The 21819-nt window shown below is 37.9% G+C and overlaps 3 protein-coding genes and 1 long non-coding RNA gene across 8 annotated transcripts; 2 read left to right on the forward strand and 2 right to left on the reverse strand.

Moving 5' to 3' along the window:
• The first annotated feature begins 201 nt into the window (after positions 1–201).
• LOC106949604 (N-acyl-aromatic-L-amino acid amidohydrolase (carboxylate-forming) B-like) lies at positions 202–4418 on the forward strand. Of its 2 annotated transcripts, none has more exons than XM_015035978.1 (7): positions 202–360; positions 2174–2400; positions 2490–2682; positions 2965–3058; positions 3138–3245; positions 3393–3502; positions 3636–4418. In XM_015035978.1, the coding sequence occupies exons 2-7, from the start codon at positions 2174–2176 to the stop codon at positions 3828–3830; spliced, it is 927 nt and encodes a 308-aa protein (XP_014891464.1). In that variant the 5' UTR covers positions 202–360; the 3' UTR covers positions 3831–4418. The 2 variants fall into 2 exon arrangements, with proteins under 2 accessions (XP_014891464.1, XP_014891463.1); XM_015035977.1 differs by lacking the exon at positions 202–360 and adding an exon at positions 838–1015.
• A 328-nt stretch (positions 4419–4746) lies between these two features.
• LOC106949608 (uncharacterized) lies at positions 4747–20277 on the forward strand. Its single transcript, XR_001425408.1, has 3 exons — positions 4747–5141; positions 8745–8748; positions 20267–20277. It is a non-coding gene; the product is annotated as an uncharacterized LOC106949608 (long non-coding RNA).
• Positions 6842–12614, reverse strand: LOC106949606 (claudin domain-containing protein 1-like). 4 transcript variants are annotated; one of them, XM_015035980.1, is made up of 7 exons: positions 12549–12614; positions 12204–12294; positions 10993–11302; positions 9696–9770; positions 8977–9075; positions 8574–8711; positions 6842–7375 (listed from the first exon to the last, which is right to left on the reverse strand). In XM_015035980.1, exons 3-7 carry the CDS (start codon positions 11276–11278, stop codon positions 7155–7157), a joined length of 819 nt encoding a protein of 272 aa, XP_014891466.1. In that variant the 5' UTR covers positions 11279–11302; positions 12204–12294; positions 12549–12614; the 3' UTR covers positions 6842–7154. The 4 variants fall into 4 exon arrangements, with proteins under 4 accessions (XP_014891466.1, XP_014891467.1, XP_014891470.1 ...); XM_015035981.1 differs by having other exon boundaries at positions 12238–12294; positions 12549–12599; XM_015035984.1 differs by having other exon boundaries at positions 12545–12580.
• Positions 12715–21617, reverse strand: LOC106949603 (beta-galactosidase-like). The gene is made up of 16 exons (XM_015035976.1): positions 21470–21617; positions 20886–21055; positions 19838–19988; positions 19111–19171; positions 18929–19023; positions 17959–18139; positions 17682–17740; positions 17477–17598; positions 16532–16572; positions 16343–16455; positions 16183–16257; positions 15979–16068; positions 15781–15894; positions 15259–15390; positions 14789–15028; positions 12715–14495 (listed from the first exon to the last, which is right to left on the reverse strand). Exons 1-16 carry the CDS (start codon positions 21530–21532, stop codon positions 14241–14243), a joined length of 1962 nt encoding a protein of 653 aa, XP_014891462.1. The 5' UTR covers positions 21533–21617; the 3' UTR covers positions 12715–14240.
• Positions 21618–21819: the final 202 nt, after the last annotated feature.

Below are 21819 nucleotides of genomic sequence, written 5' to 3' on the forward strand. Positions count from 1 at the left end.
CAAGAGGTATAAATAGATATTAAAAGGAAGTATAAATTCTACCAAAAAAATTAAGATCATAAAAAAAAAAAAATAATTCTTCTGCTTTATCTCATTGTTTCACTTCATTTTTGTTGTTCACATTATTGGTTGGGAAAATGGCTTTTTGTTGTTTTTATTTGAATCAAAACAGATTCTGCTGAAGCAAATGAGCGAGGAAGAGAAACAAAGAGAGAGAAAGCAGCTTCCCATCAGGGGATGTCCCCAACAGGATTACACATCTATAAAAAGAGTTGGACTTGTTTCTCCTGGGAGAAGGGGTAGGGTTAGTACAGAAGAGAGAAGAGGTTGTAATGAACAGAGACATCTGAGAGTTGTGAGGTAAAGCACCTTGTTAAGGAGTTTTAAGACATTTAAAAAAACAATAATTTAATTAATCTGAAGTAGCATGTAGATGTAAAAATATGGAAATTCTGATTGTGGTCTTGAAGCATGTTAATGCTTAAGTGCATTTTAAATTATATATATTAGTTGGACTCCTGACTGTAGGCTGTGTAAATGTCCAATAGAGTTTGCTACCACAGAGTACAGAAAAATAACATAGGAACACAATTAACTTCTTGTCAGGTAATGCAATGAGTGATGGTGGTTGACGTAAGAGCAGTTTAGAAAATAAATCCCAAACTACTACAACTCTGCTGCTTTGCTTTTGTCGTTGCGGTGTCTCAAAGTTACACTGAGAGCGACTCCTGCTGGTCTGGCAGGAAAAATAAAAAGAGGGCGAGTTTCTGTTACATCACAAAATGTTCTGCCGTATGAAACTTGAGCTGTTTGAAAATAAAGAGGAGGGCCAAGGGAATGAGGAAGACACAACACAAGAAGTGGTGTTGCTAGCTTACAATTGGAGCACCATGCGAGCGTTTAGAGGCAGTCATGCAGGCGGTGTGGTTTGTTTTCAGCTCTGCTTGTGCCGCCGATTCAAAGTTCAAAGGTTGCTGTAGTTTAGTGAATAGCTGACAGGGCTGAAAACTCTCAGGTAAGCCATGCAGTCTTAATATTTATCCTGTTTATGTTTACTGTTGGCCATTTTGAGACAGGAAAAACAACACTTTGCTTCAGTGAAAGCCTTCATTAGATGACAGAAGCATTCTGCTATGCTTCTGTCATCTGAATGAGCACATTTGTGCTCATTCAGAGGAGAAAGTCCAGATGCCAACAGACTGTTGGCATCTGGACCAACGGTCGTCAGGTCCTGACGACCAGGTCGTCAGGTCCTGACTCCCTGACGACCTGGGCGTCAGGACCTGGTCGTCAGGACCTGGTCGTCAGGATCTGACGACCTGGTCGTCAGGACCTGGTCGTCAGGACCTGGGCGTCCTGACGACTACACAATTATCCTTTAAATACTTTAGCAAAAGGTGGGAAAGTGGAAACATGTTCAACAGCTGTCTAGAAAGGCAAGATTAACAGCTGAGATTTTTTTTTAAGTATATAAGCACTTTTAAAGTTTAATAGTTGTATTAGTCACTTACACCCAACCCCCTTCTCGGAAGTCTTTCTGAACGCCTGCAGTTTTCATTGATGACTCTCAGACTGTGAGCAAAACTCTCAAACTTAAACCTAACAACTTAAAAATTCCCCTAAAAATGGGAGTTTACAAAACTTCAAAAAAAAAAGGAGAAGGCAAAAGTAAAATGATAACGAGTTTTTGCTCAGTCAGATTGCAGAAAAGCAAGGCTGAGATGGTTGCTTCACGATACTTTGAAGTAACTGCTGGGAATGCTGACAGATAAATGTCCTCAGCTATGTATTGGGACTGAACTGCACTACAGTGCCTTGCAAGTGGATTCGTACCACTTCCAATTCCTGAACTTCCACAGTGTTCAATGTATCTCATTATACCAACACCAACATGGAAGGAAAGGATAAATGGCAGCGTCTATTAAAAGTTGCACTTGAAAATCAACTGTTGAACATACTGGGCCCCGTTTGTTAATGAATGACCTTTTCTGTTTGGAAACTTGCAGATCATGTTTGCTGAGTTTACTTAAAGGTTTTTGTGTCATTTATTTAGTCAAATCATTAACTCACCGTCATCCAGCTAAACTTTAGCTCTTTCCAGCCCCATTTCTGGAAGGACTCCATGCCTGCCAACACCTAACTAACATCACGATTATTGTATTGGGCCCAACAGATGGAGCGCACCTCTGTCCCACCAATACACAATGTCGCCATTTGCGGTGGAACCCACGGGAATGAGTTGACTGGGGTGTACATTGTGAGGGAAATGCAGAAACAGAAGATGGAGAAAGCGGGGTCTGTTTCTGTAACCACTGTCGAGACCAATCCAAGAGCCGTGGCTGCTGGCAGACGATACACAGAGATGGATCTGAACCGCTGCTTCACAGATGTCTTGCTGAGGTAAGCCAGCTGTCCACGTGAGTCCTGTGCGCTGCAAATTTGAGAAGTCTGTGTTGTGTCCACTGCTTAAATCGCTACGCTGCTCCAAGTTCCCCCATAACAGAGTCAACCCCGTATGAGGTGAGGCGAGCCCAGGAACTGAACGCTCAGCTGGGGCCCAAAGGAAGCGCAGAGGCTGTTGACCTGCTCATAGACCTGCACAACACCACTTCCAACATGGGCCTGTGCTTAATCTTCTACTCCATAGATTGGATCACTCTGCACATTTACAAGTACATAGAGGTATGAACTCAGACACACACACACACACACACACAGCGTCCTAATCTAAATGGTAAGAATACAACAGACCGCGTGTCTATTGTAACCCTAACCCTAAATGGTGGCCATAACTAATACATGAAGAAGAAAAAAAAATAGGCGATCCTGTCTGTAATCCACAAGATTTTATATTTTAAGGCTAGTTATTGACTCATTATATTATACTAAAATCATAGAAGATAGTTTTTAGAGCCACTGCAGGATGTATGATAGGTTTTTAATCTGTAAATATCAATTTTTCAGAATAACTTGAGCTCTGTGCCTGTGAGAGCGATACAGCTGGACATTCCCAGCTCCAAAGCTTATTCCCTGGAGTCAGTGGGCAAACATGGCTTTGGTAACTATGTCAATATTCATTATGTGAAAGATTATCTTCATTAAGCTGGATTTCTGAGACAAACATTGCTTTGTTGCAGCGATAGAAGTCGGCCCGCAACCCAACGGTGTGCTCAGAGCTGATATCTTCAACGTGGTGAAAGAAGCATTGGATCTCACATTACAGTGGCTTCAGAAATTCAGTTCTGGTAGGAAGCAATGCAGGTTGCTTTCTTTCTGTTTTTAGTTGAGCAAATAATCTCTGCATAACAAAAGTCCTAAATCCTGCTCTTATTTTTGATTGCGTTATATTAATTAGACACATTACTCAGTGATTTATTTTCCTCTGCCAACAGGGCACAGCTTTGAGCGCGGCACAGTGGAAGCATACACTTTTGTTAAAAGTGTTGACTACCCACGAGACTCGGCTGGTAAAGCCACTGCTGTCATCCACCAAAACCTACAGGTGAACTTTTGAGGCTTTTAAATCCAACAATTTACCTTTGAACTTAATGAAAAACTGAGGCTCTTTAGAAAACCAGTGAAGTGAAAACATGCATGTATAATTTTCTCTCTTTTTTTTTTTTTTTTTTTTTTAGGATAATGACTTTAAGCTTCTGCGATCAGGGGATCCCATCTTCCAGACATTTTCTGGGGATATTTTGAAGTACGAGGGAGAAGACCTCTACCCTTTCTTTGTGAATGAATGCGCCTACTACGAGAAGAAGATTGCTTTCCATTTAGCTCAGAGAAAAACGTACAGCTTTCCACCCATAAGCGTGAAAAACGACTGAGGGAAGACAAAGATAACACGAGTACATCAATCACCTTAAGAAAAAAACACAATGGAGCAAAAGATGGAAGTCAGGAATTTGAGTTTATCTGTAACACCTGATAAAATGCCTTGCAAAACTAAAAATATTTATAGCCTTTAAATCTTTTCTCATTTTATCTTGTGATAAATTTCAGGTTTTTTTTATTCTGGTCTTACATGATAGACTTGTACAAAGAAGAGCATAATTATAAAATGGAAAGAAAATAATGCATGGATATTAAAATTTCTACTTTAATTAAAAATCTAGCTAGTGTGACTTATATTCAGCGCCCCTGAATCTGTATTTTGTCAAGCCACCATTTGTCATGACAGGAGCAGGTATCCTGAGCTGCCTTTAGGGGTGAGCAATGTAACGTACATTTCATTATTTTTCCTAGTATTTATTGCAATAACAAAAAATGATTATTGGCCAATATTAATTATGGAATGACAGAAAAATCCCTGCTTGTAAAACAGAATCTGAACCTTTTTTTTTTCCATCACTCTTTCAATATTACATTATCATCAGTTGTGCCCAAACAAAATAAATGGAAGCATTACTTGTGTATTTCTGATGATCTTCTTAGAAGCATGTGAAAATTGTCTTGACACATAAAAGAAAAATATCTACATTAATGCACATTCCATGAATTAATTTACTTTAAGTTGTGGAAAGTGCATTAATGTATATATTAAGTCGTAAGTCATACAATGTGCTTTATTGTAACGCATGGAGTTTTAGTAGTAGTATTCTGCTCTAAATGGTCAGAATGGAAGCACATCTGCACAGAAATGTAAAGTTATCCAAATTTATTCAGATATTTTCCATTTGCAAAAAGTAAAGCACCATCTCTGCATTCAAATTTTAAGCTAATGAAAATCGACAAAATTCCAATAAAAGTAACCAATTGTCAAATTTATTTCACATAGCAACAATACAGTATTACGTTTCAGAAGATGAAAAAGTTTTCAAGAAGTCTCAATACGTATAACTCGACATACTGACAGGAAACGCTTCAGTTAAAGATGTCAGTTCAAAACAAAGTCACAATTTATTTTCTGACACCAGAGTGAAATGACAAATTCTTGCTTATTTGAAAATGTAACATAGTTAAAACACCTCTGATCAATGTGAATTATCAACAAAATGTTTCATACAGATATTTTGCGCATTTTAATTTAGTTTTTAGTTTTTTTTCTCAAATTATCTTGTAAAAAAAAACCAAAAGCATGAGGATTCTGTGCTAATGTGCTCAAAAGTGAATATAATCAGATCATCAGATAATTTCATGTCCTGGACTCTTTTTCAAATCTTACCTGACCAATTGAATAAAAGCCAGATCCTAACTCTGCCCCCTCATGGTAGACACAGGGCATGACTGGGGCGACAACTTGGCAACAATAACCCTGATTTATGTCCTTCACTCTGTAACAGAACAAATAAATCATCAGATAGAAAACGAGAAAAGATTCAGCTGGGGAACTGAAGCCTATTTTCTTATTTTTCCTATAGTGATTCCCTTCCCTTTAAAGTTGTAAAGAACTTTAAAGGGAATAACATAAATTGTCCTCACATGGTATAAAAATATTAAGTATTGCTTTCAGTTTTGAAATTGTGCTGTTTTCTAAACACTTTCTTTCTCCAAAAATACAAATGGACATGTTTTGAGTCAATGTTAGTCTTTTTTTTTCTTTCCCTGATGAAGGCAAATTTATTTCTGAAAAAAAAAAAAATGTTGGTTGAAGAAATCAGAATCTGGTCACTGTGCAAATCAGTGAAATAATGAGCCAAATAAAACAATTACTGGAGTTGTTCACTCTGCTACTTTGTATTGCAAAAGTATTATTACCCTCAAAACTTTCACATTTTGTCAGGTTACAATCACAAACTCCCAGTCAAGAGCTAAGATGTATTGAATTAAATACAAGGCCTTTCTGGGTGAAATCCCGTGAGAGGCTGCAAAAGATTTTAAATTGGAGCAGAGCTACAACTTCCAGCATGACAACCAGCCTAAACATACGACCAGGAACAAAACTGAATGGAAATGGACTAGTCAAAGTTCAAAACTAAAGAAAAGACAAAATTGGCTCTTCCTAGATGTATCTAATCAGAGCTTGGTGTTTTCCAAAAATAGAATTGGCAAAACTTCGTAGATTTTTAAGGCTGGAACAGAGATACCCCCAAAAGAATTGCAGCACCGACAAGAAAGCTGAGGTGCTTATGTAAAAATATTGTATCAATTTACTTTTAGCTTTCCATTTATGCACTGGTGTTCGTCCAAAAATCGTGAGTTCTGTGATTGTAAGGAGGCTGAATGTGCAAACTCAAGGGTGTAGATACTTTTGTAAGGGGTCTTACATCAAGGATGGGTCCTTTTCTGAGTTTATGGCCAGGCAAACTGTGAAGATAAACTGCAAAATTCGACAAACTCCAATAAAACCAACATTGAACAACTGAGAAAGCAACTGTTTAGACAGCTTTTAACATTTAAACGGCAGTAGTAGTAACTGAATTTCCTGAACGCATTTAATAGATTCAGCTTGTTACAAAAACAACACAATAAAATTGGTAATTACGCTGCATCAGTACACACAAGATTCATCAATATCAATGACAGCAGAAGGTGAGTGGTTCCACTTTTAGACTGTGGCATTTTATGACATTTAGTCATTTTACCACAGACCAAAATAAAAAAAAAAAATAAAAATACCACAGATGATGGAAAGGTCAACCCAAATGACATGCAAAGCCTTGATATTTAAAAATGATGCAAAAACAAGACAAAAAAGTTAAATAAAGGTGCACCAGACTCTTTTTAGTAACAGAAACAACTACCTTGATTTGGACCATAAAAGTCCACATCTAAAAGTCAGATAGTGCAAGTTTACACAGTTGTATCCGAGTTAAGGACAATATGGTGAGCAGCTGGAAAAGCATTGGCAACAAAAAGAAGGCAAATGGCAAAATAAAAAACCCAGCAGAAACAAATATAGCACAAAAACCTAGAAGCTAAAAATATGCAACATCAAGATGATGTACAACTCAGTAATGGGGTTAAAAAAAAACAAAGGCAAAGGTGATATAAAGCCACACGAAATGTTTCAATGTGTTTATGAGTACGTATGGATTGGCTGCAGCTGACGCTTAAACCTGTGATACCCTGAACTATTTCTGCATTGCAAGACTGCTACAGTGGAAGTGAGAAGCTACGACCTGAACATTTTATTGAACTACAACCACAAATTGTTGGAAGGAAGGTTGTAGACCTACTTGGTTATCGTAAAATATACTATCCCTGTCTCTTTATGCAACCCTATATGCGGTTATGCGGGTGTAGTGTTTGCGGTGACTTCTGGCCGCCCACAGGAACAGAGCGGCGGCCATCATCTGCAGGGGGAAGGAGATGAGGGCCAGGTAGAGAGACCACCCCATTGACCCGACGACATCTCCCGGTTTTCTGTATTCGCCGTTGAGCTGATCCACGCTGATCCGAAAACAGCAGACAGTTCCCAAAGAGCAGAGGCCTGATAACAAGACGAGACAACAGCCGAGCAGAAGGATGAGAAATAAAGATGCTGTTGATTACCATCATTATCTTCAGCTTGTCACAGGGCTTAAAGTAAAAACAACATCCTGAAGCTGAAACTTTGCTTTGTGGTAGTGATAAGAATGAAACCATAACACACTGTTGTACGCCTACCAGAAATGGCCTTTGAAAAGTGTAAAGAACTGCTTAATAACAGCACAACAAAAAAAGAAAACTTCAAGTATCGATGCCCTCAATGAGGCTCCAAAGTGTTTGGACTCAAAGGCAAAAAAAGGAAGCATCTGTGCAGCATCATAGTAAAAAAAAAAATCAAAAAGACTCACCACCACATTCAACAGACAATTTACAAGAAATTTAAAAAAATCAACATTAAAATCTAAAGAAAGTAGTTACACAGAGCTGGTTTGAGAATTTTCTGGTTTTCCTGCTTCTTTAAATGTTCTGGTTTATAAACAAAGTCCTGTAAGCAATACAAATAATTTATTTTCACATTTTGGATGGATTTGAGAAAACCACAACGGCTGCTATACTCGAGGCTGCAGCAGGGAACGTCAGTCTGGTTGATCCAGTAGTTTTGGTCAGTGCAGAGCAGGAGTCTGCAACCTTTACAACCAAAAGAGCAGTTTCTGCTCTCAGGTCAGCCAAATAAAACTCACTTAGAGTCGCAACTGTGTTTTTTTGAATGAATGAATGAATGAATGAATAAATAAATAAATAAATAAATAAATAAATAAATAAATAAAAATACAGCTTATATAGATAAAAGTCTACTCAAATAAATTTGGTGTCATTTCAAATAAACAATTTTCTTTAATTCTTATAATTTAAAATATAGAGAAATATAACATTTTGCAGAGAGGACAGATAATTTTTCTGTAGAATGAAAAATGTAAAAAACAAAAAAAAACAAACAGATTCAATTCTAATGAAAAAAAAAGTAGAACTGAAAACATAGTGGCACTTTCAGTGTAATTCTTTGTGGACATTCAACACCAATATTGCAAGAAAAAAAAAACGGACAAAACCTGCATTTATTATATCTTAGATTAAATGCTATAGAAGATTGGAAAGAGTTACAAAATTATCCATCTCAACTCAACATTAAGATAAAAATACAGCATTTTAACAAAAGGGTACACCTGAGGATCAACAGGATAGGGACGCATTTCTCTCACCTGCGATAAAATGGAACAATCCCACAACCAGGGTTGGCGTGAAGCTGCGGCACAGGCAGGCACAGACCCCAACCAGACCACTGAGAAACACCAGAGACAAAGACACCAGGGGCAGCAGAAACTGGCACCTCCACAGATCTGAACAAAAAGACAAAGATTCACCATTCAGAGGTTTGTCAAATTAAACCAACCACTGAAAACAGTTTGGAGGACAAATCAACTACTGCAACAAAAATCAAAAAAAAAAATTTGTTTTTTTTTATCTTTGAGGCAGGGTTGGGTATAAAATTAAAACTTCAACACACTGAGTCACTCGAGAGAGGAAGAAAGGTGAACAAAAATATTTAGATTAAAAGAATATGTGACGTTTTGAAATTTGCCTCCGTTTGGGATTTGCACTCACATGTTCTGAGCAGATCCTCCTCGCTCTCGTTCTGTTTGACCTTTGTACTGAACTGCTGAGGAAGGGTGAAGCTCATACAGATGGTCTCCGTCTTAGGATCTAAAGTGAAGGGAAGAGGGCAAAGATCTACCCGAGCATCCGAGATCAACACATAAAGCAGGTTGGAACACAGGGCTGGGGAGCAGGATGAGACAGAAAGCCTGACTTGCACACAATAATACACAAATTCTCCAAACTTTTAACAGATGAAAGCAAACCCGAGGTATCCATTTCCAAAAACTGAGATGCAGTTCTGTCCTTCAACCTAAGCTCTCACTGAGGAAGGAGTCCAGAGATTATTTATTGCTTACTTTTTACCTGTCCATGGAATGGGATCCAGAATTTTTCTCACTTATTCTTGTCGGTGCAGAGTCTCGTGGCAGCCCCTCCTTTTTTGCCTGTATGTCTACCCTACTGTGTAAAAGAAGCCCACCTACTTTTCATAACCCTCCATTGTTCGAAGTGGAGCCATGTGCTCCAACTTCGGCTGAAATTAGTACATTTTTAATCAAGCTCAAAGGATTATTTGAAGATAAAAAGCACACAAGATAACCTGCAAGTTGAGAATGAGCCATAGAATTAGGAAAATTGTTTTAAATTGCAAAGATGGAGAGTTTTGTGATTGCTCTGAGAGTCAGATTAAATATACAAACTGCAAAATGTGGCATATTGTAAACTACCTGTACATCCACTTTGATGAGTGCAATTTCTCTGCTGTGTTGTGTTGGCACTTTCATTGCCTGTCTGAAGATCACCTGTTGATTAAGACACTAATTAAAATCTTGATAATCTTCTCATGTTTGTTTAAAGATTCATTATTTTGGCTTCTTTATTTCATCCAATGTAAAAGGCACATCCCACTATTACCAATATAAGATCAAACTTTCAGACCACCACCGAACCTTAACATTCCTCATTGAATGCAAAGCTAAGTGCACGAGATAAACAGCCACCTCAAGTTCACATTCTGAACAATCACATTCATTTTCCATTCATTTATTAGAAAATATAAAGCGATTGACAGTATGGGTATTTGATCAAATTTGCAAGGGTCTTCACAAACAGCTGCTCTAACTCACTACACCACAAAGGATTCAGATCACACTCCTGTGAAGCTTTGATGTGGATCTGCAATGACTGGTCTAACTATCTGAAACACACCTTCACTGTGAAATAAACCTATAAAATTGTATGCTCTTATCAAATAATTTAACAAATTCTTTTGGTCTAATAAATAGTAACAATAGAATGTCTAGATCTAATATCTAATATGGATGGAAAAGGATATTTTTTTTCACAACAGTCTAGATTACCAGAAACTGTATTTCCTTCAGGTTTTTATAGAACAGTCCAGGGTTTTCTACACTAAAGGAAGCGAAACTCCAGAGCAAGATGCTGCCACTACGATCTCCCATAGAGAGCATGGAGTGAATTGTATGTGTGGTTTCATCGGATCATGGTACAAAGTTACATTTTGTTACCTATTATGTTTTCAATCTGTTTGTTGTTCAATTTAACTATACATGTTATCTTCCACAGTAAATTAAATAAAAAGACTTATCAATGTCAATTTTTGTTAATATCTAGAAGCAGGCATGTGTTAATGTTTTTAGATCGATTCTAGCTCGGCCATCTTCCAAAGCAGGTAAGAAAGCATCTTGTTGGAACACTGCTTCTTTTTTTTTTTTTAAAAAAAAAAAAAAAAAAAAAGCTGCATTTCTTTTAATTTTCTAATTATTTGTGTAAAAGGTTAAAGTGAAAAGCAGTTCAGAGGCGTTAGTAGCCATATTATTCCTGGTCGTTCACACGCATAGCGACTGGAGAACGACTGGATTCCAATGGAGGAATAAATGGTCAGGAGGAGGAAGTAAACATTAGAAACTAAATTAAAAAATATATCACTTTCTAACTAACCAAAAATAGACTTTGCAGTTTAGCATTTCTGTGACTTGTTTTAGTGCAGGTTAGATACAATACCTTGCTGACAGCAATACCAGTGGCTGCAGAGAGGAACCTGGATGCACCTCCACCACAGACCCAAGGTGCCGTTCCACTTGAACAGGTGGCTGCTGTACGTCTTCTCCTCAAAGTCTCCAGTGAGGAACTCATTTTTGATCGCAGTGGTGTTAACACACCGTTTGATAGGTGGGGTGTTGTACTGGAACCAGTCCTGAGTCCCCACCGCCACAGACAGGTAGACAGTGGCCAGCAGACTGAGGACTGAGCCGATGACCAAAGCCGTGGCGTAGCGATTGTCCACCATGGTCTCACAGACAGCTCGGACTGCCTGCAAGCAGAGGGGAAGAGAGATGCCGTTTCTGACAAAGAATGGACTGTCTAGATAAATATTTTGTTGCTCAGCAACTTCAGCCACAGCAGCACGACTCTGAAGTTAAGGATCAGTTTTACTCTTTAAATTAGACACCTGACTGCATTTTGAATGTGGAATACCACCTCCGATCCGCGCGACTTCCAAATCCAAAACACTGTGTTGTTAAACTTCAGCTAGATTATTTCCTTAGCATTACGCAATGTCCCTATAACACTGCATCAGGTTATTATCTAAGCCACTGACAATATACAAGCGAATTAGCGTCAATCAAACTGGCCAAAAGATTACCCAATATCTTTTGGACAGATATCCAACAATGCCATAGTGCTGTTGGATTACAGTACTGTGTCAAATATAAGCTGTCCTTTGCGGTATTGAACACAGATACTTCAATTTGATATATGGCTGCCAAATAAATAAAACAAAAGGGGGGGTAGGGGTGAGGGGCTTCAGTCTCTTTATATAGATACATATAATGTATTTCGTTGAATCTGTTCAAGATTCAATAGTCTAGCTGTAATTTTAAAGCTGGACTTCATGAAATGAGATGGAGAGAAACGTCATTTATTACAAGTTGTACTTTAATGAATCTGTCATTAGTGCAGTTTAAATTAGTCTGGGTGGTTTAGCGTTCCAGTAAAACTTCTGTTTGTAGATAGGGAAAAAAATATATTTTATTTTCTCTATTAGAATAAGTTAATCAATTATAGTGTCATCAAGTGCTAAAGCAATTCACTACTAGTATGACCAGTCAACGAACTGATATTTTCGCATTAAAATATTGAATCTTTAAAGTCAGTTTATTCAAGAACTAAAAGCTAACTTCAGCGTCCTGACAGCTGTATGTTGTTAGCACCTTAAGCTGGGTGTGTTTCAGTCGGTGTCCGAACCTCGGAGACTTTATTCGGTCATGTTTAAGTATCACCCGAACGCTGGGATGGGGGATACTGAAAAACAAAGACAAAAAACGGCTAATAGTTTTATACCAGCAACTGCGGAGACAAGAACTTTGACATTCAATAGCTAATTTAATGGACTTGTTTCAGATAGCAGCTACACAGACATAGAGAATAGAAACATGGCGACCTAGCTAGGTTTCTAGGTCGCCACTGTCACACAAAGAAGCCACCGTCATTATAATTCAACTAAAAAAAATTAGCATTATTATCAAATTCATAGGTAACAAAAACATGATACCAACAACCGCTTCTTCTCAGTTTCCTGATGCTGCTCCGGTGTTACGTTGGTCTTTTTTTTTTTTTTTTTAGAACTTTATTTAAATTGTTGCATTTGTTACAAACAGTGAAAAAGTATTGGATATCTAGGAAACGTACTGTAAAAGAGGACATTAAACAAAGAGTGTATTCAGTAAAAATCATTTAATAATTCTATAGCCCTTTTGTTTGAATTTAAGATTGTATCTAGATACAATTTCAAATCTATTACAAGGTGTTCAAAAACTTTTATGAATACAAAACTTTTGAAAGAAACAAAATCTTATTTGTAAGAAATATGGCAGAATCTTTGACTTTAAAATCTACTTTCCCAAAATACAGTGTGAAATCAGGTGCATTGTTAATGAAGATCAGCAAAATGCTTTTTGAAAAGTTTTGTGAACTAACCAAAAAAAAAAAAAAATCAACAGTCCCTGTATAAAGTTTACAGGAAGAACAAGAGATAACTATAGCTTTATATTTATGAAGGAAGTGTCTGATTGGTTAAAATTAATGACTTAATTTTGAAGAAACCTCTTTGACTTTGAGTGAAAGAGCACTTTTTTCAGTTAAGATTCTGCACAAAGATATTCCAATTTGTCTGCAGGATAAAGTGGATGAAACCAGATTTTCATGAAAATATTGATTGAATTTTAGAATTGATGGCTTTTTAGTTGAGTTGGATTGTCTAGGTTCGGGTAAGGAGGATTTTAGGTCAATATCTTTAAACAACACGAGCAACCCCAGGGCAGAATGAATTGCAATGCTTCTCTTAAAGTAATAAAAACCCTGTACTAAGAAAATCTGCATAGCTGTAGAAGTTATTTGTTGTAGCTGATGAAATTGAATAATGCCAACTATGTCTGAAGAAATAATAGCTTGTTTTTGTGCAGAATTTTAGAGTTATTCCAAATACAACACATGTGGAAAACAGGTTATGATTAGAGACCATACTAAAATTAACCTATTGGTGGAAGATGGAAAGTTCTGGGTATTTTTAGAATACAAATCCCCCACGATGGACTACAGGCACCGAGAAAACTCTAAATCTAAGAGGTGGAGAAAAAGAAAATGTGGCATGTGGAACACATTGAAGTGAGAATCCCAAATAAAGAATGAGTGTAATGCAGGAACCAAAACTAACCTATCCTGTCTTTAAATTTGATGCCATACATTTGCCTGCCCTAAAATGTGAATATGCATAAAAGCTAAGTTGCATTAAAATAAAGATGGATTTCAAGTTTTTATTTTGTTTTTATGATATAGGCACATCTTGTACAAATATTACAACTACAAGATGACTAGATGACTAATTTAAAGCTATGGAGCAACTTGTTTTACTCAAAGGACTACGCATCTAAACAGACACATCCCTGATGTGGTTTTCATCTGAAAAATTAAATGTTCCCTGAATGATGAAATGCCACAGCTAACATTGCTTATAATCCCTTTGAGAGTAGACAAGAAGAGATTTTGGATACCTGCTACAATCAAGTGGTGCAAACATAGTTAGAAAAATAGTATCAGAAAACAAAATGTCATTTACACAACATAGATTGTTCAAAAAAAAAAATTCAAATGCTCTTCCATTTCACAAATCAAACATTGATTCCAGGCTCATATGTCGAGTCCTGCAGTGCAAACTGATTCCTTTAGTGCAATAGAGAGTTCCCTTATTGTCACAGGAAATCCTCTTTAGTAAACAGTCTCCTGTGCAGTTTGGGCTGAGAGAGGACTGTTGCATTGAGGATCGGGGTGTTTGTAAACTCAATTGTGCATGGCTGGTAGCTGCATGGATCTGCTTCCAGCTCCAGGACGGTCACATTGTTGGGTGCTGCTGTGCTCAGGATGCTGGCAGGCACAAAAAGTGTCACCTGAGGGCCACGAGCGGGCCAGTAACGCCCCAAATTAAAACCGTTAATCCAGATCTGCCCCTAAGGAAACAAATAAATATTTAATTTGCACTGCATTTTAGTCAAAGGTGCCTAACAGATATTACATTGGGAATGTAAAAGTTTTACTGGCGATATAAACAACGCAATAATAAAACATTTAATATCTGAAACTATTTGTAGAAGGGTAGTGACAGCTCATGGTCTTATTGCTTAAATAATAATAATAAAAAAAAGATCTACTTTCACAATTTAATTAAACTCACATGTTGAATATCTATACATGAGTAGTTGACAAAGCTTAAAAGCTAAAAACTTATTTTAGGGTCTCTCACCTTCTTCCAGCCTGGCAGCTTGACATAAGTGTCTTGAGGGAGGTCAGGAATACCGTCAGGAATGATGAAGCTTCCATTGTAGAAAGCGGGAAGCGAAAGAGTCGCAGGCTGACCTGGGTCTCTTTGTGTGGGAGATTGTTCTCCGAGAAGGCCCTGTCTGACCGCCTCGTCGATGCTGAGACTGTACATGGTCCAGCCGGTAAGGGTGGTTTGTCCCAGATTAAGATTGGAGACCAGGCCCTTTATTGAGAAAACAACAAATGATAAAAAAAAAATGTAACATTTCTAAATCATTCCAAATGTTTCAGTGTGGATGCCCCATTGTGATCCCAGGTTGGTGCAGTGTCTGTGACTTTATGTCAGCAACAACTTAATGTCTGACAGCACATTAGACCTTGAGGCCTCAGTAACAAATTTCTAAAGCCAAAAACAAACAAACAAAAAAAAAAAAAGAAAACAAAACAAAAAACCTTGAAGTCATTGATGTCTTTTCCATAGTTGATTCGGCCCATGTTTTCCACCAGGATGTCCACCTGACTTCCAGCATTTCCCGTCACATTCACACTCAAGACCTTGTTCCTTTCCAGAACCCCTACTGCCACCTTAAAAAAAAAAAAAAGTATGTTTATATTAGTACAATTATCACAAATCCTGAGGGAAAAAAATTACATTTTGAAATTGAAAATTGTATTCACTGTTTCTGTACTGAAGTGTTGTTGACTGGAGGAAGACTGAATGATTCAGTCTACTGTTTGTTAGTTTTGATTCCTCATACTTTGTCGTTTCATGTACTCAGAGGCAAAATGCACTGGAAAAGCTGGTCTCTAATGTAAAAGGCCAACTAATGTACTGCTGTCTCCTTCTGTATTTTTGTTAATTAAAAAATGTGTGCTCTTCATTGAAGTTCTGCATCTACTGTAGTTCTTTTGTAATAATTAGCTACAATTCACAGCTTTTGCACAGAGGATCTGATGATGAATAATGCGACTCACCCCATCCACTGACACATACGCTCTGTCATGGACCCCATTCAGAGGCGATGACAGAGGGGTGGGTTGGCTACAATTAAAAGGCAGAGTTGTTCTGTACAGAACAAAGCCAAAGCTCTGGAGAGGTAAAAAAAAAAAAAGACACAGAAAGTGAAAAAAACAAAAATGGAACTACTGTGGTGAGAAAAGACTGGAGGATACCTGATTTAAGTCAGTGAATGTCTGAGGATAGGTGCTTTTAACTGGACCTGAGAACGACAGCGTTTCTACGGCACTCAACACCGTCTGGAGCTGCAGGAGACAAAACAAGCAAGTCGATGCTAGTTTGGTGCAAAGTCAGAAACGATGGTCACAAACTAGAAGCCTGTAAGTGATAACATCAAACACAGCCATCTGAATGCTTACCTTCTGCATCGTAACCGAACCGTACGCATACTTTGGCGTTGTTGGTGGAATCGGTCCCTCCGGTACCTTACTGTACTATTTTAGGAAGACAAAGATGTTCTCAATGACACAAAAGGAAAAAAAAATATCTAAAACAATGCTTAAATATTCAGGTTCATACCATTCTGATAACGTCTCTGATGGCAAAGTATTTCTCTGTGAGATCTCCTGCCTCTGACAGAGGGGCGTCATAGTCGTAGCTTGTGGGCTGTGCAGCATACGGGGAGTTTGCGCCTGAGAGCATTAAAACACACCATTAGTGTCTCAGGAAAGATGCAGGAAAGCTGTATTATGCTAACATCACACTCACCATTCCAGTAGCCAAAGTTTGACCCGCCTATGAACATGTACCTTCAGGGAAGGAATAAAAAAATATATGTTTGTACTTAAAATATTGACTTTAGATTATTATTATTATTTTTTTTTAGAATGATTTACAAAGCTGTAACATTATGATCACATTTTAATGATGTAATGATAAACTTTCTTCATAGAAGGTCTGTCTAACCACGACTGACTCCAATGACTTCAATAAATCATGTGACATACATACAAGCATGCATACGTACATGTGTGGAAGTTTATGTTCAAATTGGACCAATTTTTGGTCATTATGTGTTCTGTTTCGATTGTAATTTGGTACATCTGAAAGTGTTGTTGACCAAATCTGTTTGTTGCTTGCTACAGTTGTGCTAGCCAGAAAACTGCTGATTTTGATCCATTTAGTTCAGGTTTAAGTCTTCTATCAAAGTGTGAAACTTTTCCACTTTTTCCATGTATGGCTACATCTTTGGCAACCGACGAGCTTTATCAGGAAAATACGTGAAATTGCCATACTATTGCTGGTCAGTTAGAGTTCATTCAAATAATCAAAATTTTTTACTAATGTACAGAAAGGGAATGCATGAAACCTGACATATAACAGTCAGTCAAATGTTGTGTACTAAAAGTCCTTTGTGAAAGAAATACTGCACACGCTGACATTGCGATATGTGCATCATAATATATGGCGCTGCTTTGATAAAAATTATCCATCCTTTCAACAATTCTTTTGATTGTTTTTAAATTTTAAATATTTGAACAATCATTGATTGCTTCTTCTATACAATCTCATATCTTAAGGCTTCAATGCCTATCAGTAGCCAAATTTGACAAGTGGAAAAGTTACACGACTTCTGCCAGCAGGTGGCACAAGCAACATCAGAGTCACAGACTGCTTCTCTAAACTAATCACTGGTAACTTTTGCTCACTTACAGGTTAACATTTGCTTCTACAGCCAGCATCTGGCTGAGGGACTTGGCCACAACAGCGGACGACACAACAGAGTGACGGGATCCCCAGTGGTCCAGCCATCCAGTGTAAAACTCAGAGTTCACCTGTGAAACAAAGGAACAGGAGTATTTTCACTTTGCCATGCGGGTAACAGTAGCAACATGCGCAGGGTGAGGCGAGTTCTTACCAAAGGCCCATAAGGTTCAGCATGTCGCTGTGCCGCAAAGGCAGCAGTTATATTTGCACCTAGCAGAGAGACGAGGCATAGAATTGCAAAGTGTCTTTGTGCAACTTCCTCATTACTTCTTACTAAGCTAAAACGTGACAATGAGTCGGCATAGACACACAAATAAGAAAACAAACCTAAATGAAGGGATCTCAGAGGGTACACAATAACACAAACAAAGTGAGTCATTTCACAGAAAAGGAAAATTCACTGTAACATGCAGAGTCGCTGAGCTTACTGGGACCAAAGTCTACGGTGGCATAGAGGCCTTGTATTGAGCCACACTTCAGGTAATTCACCCCGGCACCATCTGTGGTGAACAGCACCACCTCATCTCCCAGTTGAGCTCTGAACAGTTTGGTTAGGTGACGCATGTAGTTGTAGTCACAGGTAAAGTAGCTGCCATATTCATTCTCCACCTGTTGATAAAGGTTGTGTGTCAATATTTTTCTTATCTTATGAGACTAAATCTTGTTTTTTTTTTTAACTCCTCACATGGATTGGCAACCTGGTCAATTCAAACAAAAAGTAAAAACATCCATCATCCCCTCCTGCACTCTCTTCAGCTCATCCATACAATCTATACGATGGCCTTTGATGAAGGTTAATTATGTGTCTGTTGAACCATTTCTGTTTTTTCTTGATTTTTAATCATGTAATTATTGTTTAAGACCCAATGATTATCCATTTTAAATTCATAAGTTCAAAATCACATGAAGTCAGTAAGGTTCTCATGTTCTTTAATTCATTAATAAGCCCACAGCCACACAGATCCTCCACCGTACTTGACAGTGAGACTCATGCTTTCCCACACATTGAGCCTCTGTTTCCTGCCTAACCCACCTGGACTGCTTTGTTTTGTTGTTTTTTGTTGTTGTTGTTGTTCATAAAAGCTCAAACTAAAGATCAATACATACTTTATAAGGACAAGGAAGTCTGTTTTCTCCCAGAGCTACAGTTACAAAAGCATGTCATTCTGGTATTGCAGCTGTGGTTTGGCAGCTCTTGCATCAACTTATCACTTTCAATAAGCAGTGGCCAAACGATCCATGAGAAACTTCAAGAGGTATGCATGTTAAAAATTCTCCATTTATATTTATTTACCATTTAATACTTTACCAGCGCGGACTAGTAACTTTGCAGTGGGCTGTAAAATGAAAACCAGTCAGGTACTAATATGAGAAACAAACAGAGACATCCACACTCACCTGTACAGTGATGATGGGACCACCGTTCTGGTAGAGGTAAGGCTTCATCATGGGTAACAGCTTCCCCATCCATTTGTCCACGGCTGCAATGTAATCTGGAATGGACACAAATTACAGCATTGTGCTTTTATGCAGTGGGACACCGCATACATTTCTGACTTAGATGAGTGTTTGCTACTTACCAGGGTCAGACGATCGCAGCACAATGTTTTTCTTATTGAGAAGCCATGCGGGCAGACCCCCCTAATCGGCAGAATAACATTTAATAATTAGAAACACAACAGGCGCTGAGACTGCCAAGCTTTAGATTCCACACATTGTACACAGTTCTTTATAGGTACACTGCCTTGCAAAAACATCCATTTTGCTAAGACTTTTTTTTTTTTTTTTTCCCTGTATTTGATTACAATACAACATAGAAGCCAGACAATGACTGTAGTGGGAAGTAAACCAATAGAAAATAATTAAATTTAAAGAATCTTAACCATAAAATCCCAGCAAACACATTGATCCAGTTGTCCAGAGTTTTTGTTCAAATGGTGACATTCAGATAAAACATGAGGCTGCAGTCTGCTCTGAGGTCTGCTCCTCAAACAAGTCCTTCATATGTACATTGTCACAGCAGACACACTGTCTGTGGAGTAAATGCTGTTTTCTCTCAGTGTTGGAGAAGGCTTTGTGTCAGAGGACATCCTGCAAAAAGGGCAATGCAAGAGAGACTACAAACTTTAGAGTTTATGTTATCTGGCTAATATAGAGTGCCACATTAACAATGTCATTTTAGCACATGACTCGCTGGATCACAGCACTTACTGGAACTCAAAGGAAGCCCTTGAAAAAATGAGACTAAATGTCCCTTTTCAACTCAGTTTTTGAAAGCAAACGCATTTAAAGTCACGTTTCCCTCACCATGTCCCACTCTCCACATATGTACGGCCCTGGACGAAGGATCACCAACAGACCGATGTCCTGAGCCAACTTAAGAAAATATTCCACATCTCTGTCTCCGCTGAAATTGTACTGGCCAGGAGTCTCTTCATGGTAGTTCCAGGGAATGTAGCTGCGAGCGTAAGAAAGTATTTATGTTCAACAATTAACTCATAAAGTGTGTTTTATCCTAAATAAATGTAAAATTACCCAAAATCAGAATGAGATTCAATGAAAAAAAGAAACCGGCACATTGTTTTCATAAAGTATGAATTGAATATGAATCTAAAATATGCTGTTGAAGTGAAGATTGTTTCTTAAATACATACAGAGAATAAATTACTCCAAATGATTACAAGTAAATATTAACTAAAAATTGTCTTAGATCTTATATGTCGAGGGGTTACTCAGTTCACCAGATTTATATATTAAATAACACATTAAATAAAAAGACCCATCTTTTTTAAATAATTCTGTCACTTTTGGTCTGAGGAACTTTTATTTTTACTTTTTTATAAGTGCGATACAGTCATCATGCTTCCAGGTCCGGTGAATAATGTGTTCAAACAGAAATCTCCAACCCTGGCCTTCAAGGTCCAATACCCAGCATGCTTTGGATGTGTCTGTGCTCCAGGACTCCTAACTGTAATGACTGCTTCTTTATCTCCTCAGGATGCCATTAAAAGTAGAAAAACTGGTTAACCCCCATTCATTTGATTCATGTGTGTGGCAGCAGAGAAAAATCTAAAACGTTATTATATATGATCCCGCTTTTATTGACGAAAGTATTTGTTATTCATGATCAAACGTCATTATTTTAATTTAGAAGACAAACTAAAAGCAACTTTTCATCTGTTAAAAGCAAGTAGTAGTTATGAATAAGACAGTACTTCATAAAACAATGCAACAATAATAACTCATCTGTGCAGTGTCTGCAACTTTCTTAGGAGACCACTGATGCATCACATAATTCCTGATTTTAAACGTGATTCAACAGAGCACCGTATTTGTGTGTGTGGAGGAATCATACGTCTGGATGGCGTTCAGTCCTGCCATGTACATCTTCAGCAGCCGGTCTTTCCAGTAGGCCCTGGGTATCCTGCTGTAGTGGATGCTCCCTGATATGTAACGAAATTGTTCTCCATCCTTACGGAAACAGTTGTTTTCGTAGTCCACGCTGAATGATGGAGACGTCCCGATCTGCAGGTCAAAACACCATTGTCTGTCACTGTACACTTACACATGCGCAGTACTTCCCATAGAGTTTCAAGTGTATAGCCCAGAGATGACACCTCAGGTCACTGTAGGGATGTAGAAGCCAAACACCTGAAGACACTTAAAATGTTTTAGTAAAGAATGCTGCAGATTCATCAACATGATCAAAAATATAATCATAAAAAAATCTTAATTAAAGCTTTAGTCAGTCTAGACCCCTATAAATTGCAACACATTATTTACATCCATCATTTTTAGCTTAAAATATCTGTAAAATATATGTAATTATTATATGTTAAGATGTCAATAAACCATGAAATCTGCTCATTTCAGTTTAAACTGTTATACAAACTCAAAAGAAAGTTTAAAGACTTTAGCTAGGTGCTCAGAAATACTCACAGAGTGTCCAAACATCATCACCAGCAGCAGCAGAAAGACGCTGTTAAATCGGAGCACCGACATGATGAGTCTCTCTCACAGCTAGTGCTGGGATGTTGCTATATTAAAACTTCTTAACAGGAGCCGCAAACACCAACAAAATCAGATATCTAGCCAAGGATTTCCCACTGAGTGTACTGAGGTGTTTTTCAATGAACAGCATCACAAGTTGCGGAAGTAAAAATCATGTGACCGCCTGGTCCCATGAAAGATCTGGGATGCAGTCTGCCCAGTAGATGGCACTGCAGAGTGTTTTAGTACGGTGTTCATTTTAGGACATCCTCAGGACTCAAGAAAAAAAAAACCGCACA

This window comes from Poecilia latipinna, unplaced genomic scaffold, assembly GCF_001443285.1.
Source record: "Poecilia latipinna isolate Pla-1442-1.1 unplaced genomic scaffold, P_latipinna-1.0 Scaffold353, whole genome shotgun sequence".
NCBI classification, from domain to species: domain Eukaryota; kingdom Metazoa; phylum Chordata; class Actinopteri; order Cyprinodontiformes; family Poeciliidae; genus Poecilia; species Poecilia latipinna.

Coding starts and splice junctions, on each gene's coding strand:
- LOC106949604 (XM_015035978.1), top strand. CDS start 2,174: ATGGAGCGCACCTCTGTCCCACCAATACACAATGTCGCCATTTGCGGT. Junction 2,683..2,964: donor ACATTTACAAGTACATAGAG/GTATGAACTCAG, acceptor TCAATTTTTCAG/AATAACTTGAGCTCTGTGCC. Junction 3,503..3,635: donor TCATCCACCAAAACCTACAG/GTGAACTTTTGA, acceptor TTTTTTTTTTAG/GATAATGACTTTAAGCTTCT.
- LOC106949606 (XM_015035980.1), bottom strand. CDS start 11,278: ATGGTGGACAATCGCTACGCCACGGCTTTGGTCATCGGCTCAGTCCTC. Junction 9,771..10,992: donor CTGGTATTGCTGTCAGCAAG/GTATTGTATCTA, acceptor CTTAATCAACAG/GTGATCTTCAGACAGGCAAT. Junction 7,376..8,573: donor ATTGTTCCATTTTATCGCAG/GTGAGAGAAATG, acceptor TCTTGTTATCAG/GCCTCTGCTCTTTGGGAACT.
- LOC106949603 (XM_015035976.1), bottom strand. CDS start 21,532: ATGTCGGTGCTCCGATTTAACAGCGTCTTTCTGCTGCTGCTGGTGATG. Junction 16,456..16,531: donor AAACTTTGGCTACTGGAATG/GTGAGTGTGATG, acceptor TAATGCTCTCAG/GCGCAAACTCCCCGTATGCT. Junction 15,391..15,780: donor CGTATGTGTCAGTGGATGGG/GTGAGTCGCATT, acceptor TTTTTTTTTAAG/GTGGCAGTAGGGGTTCTGGA.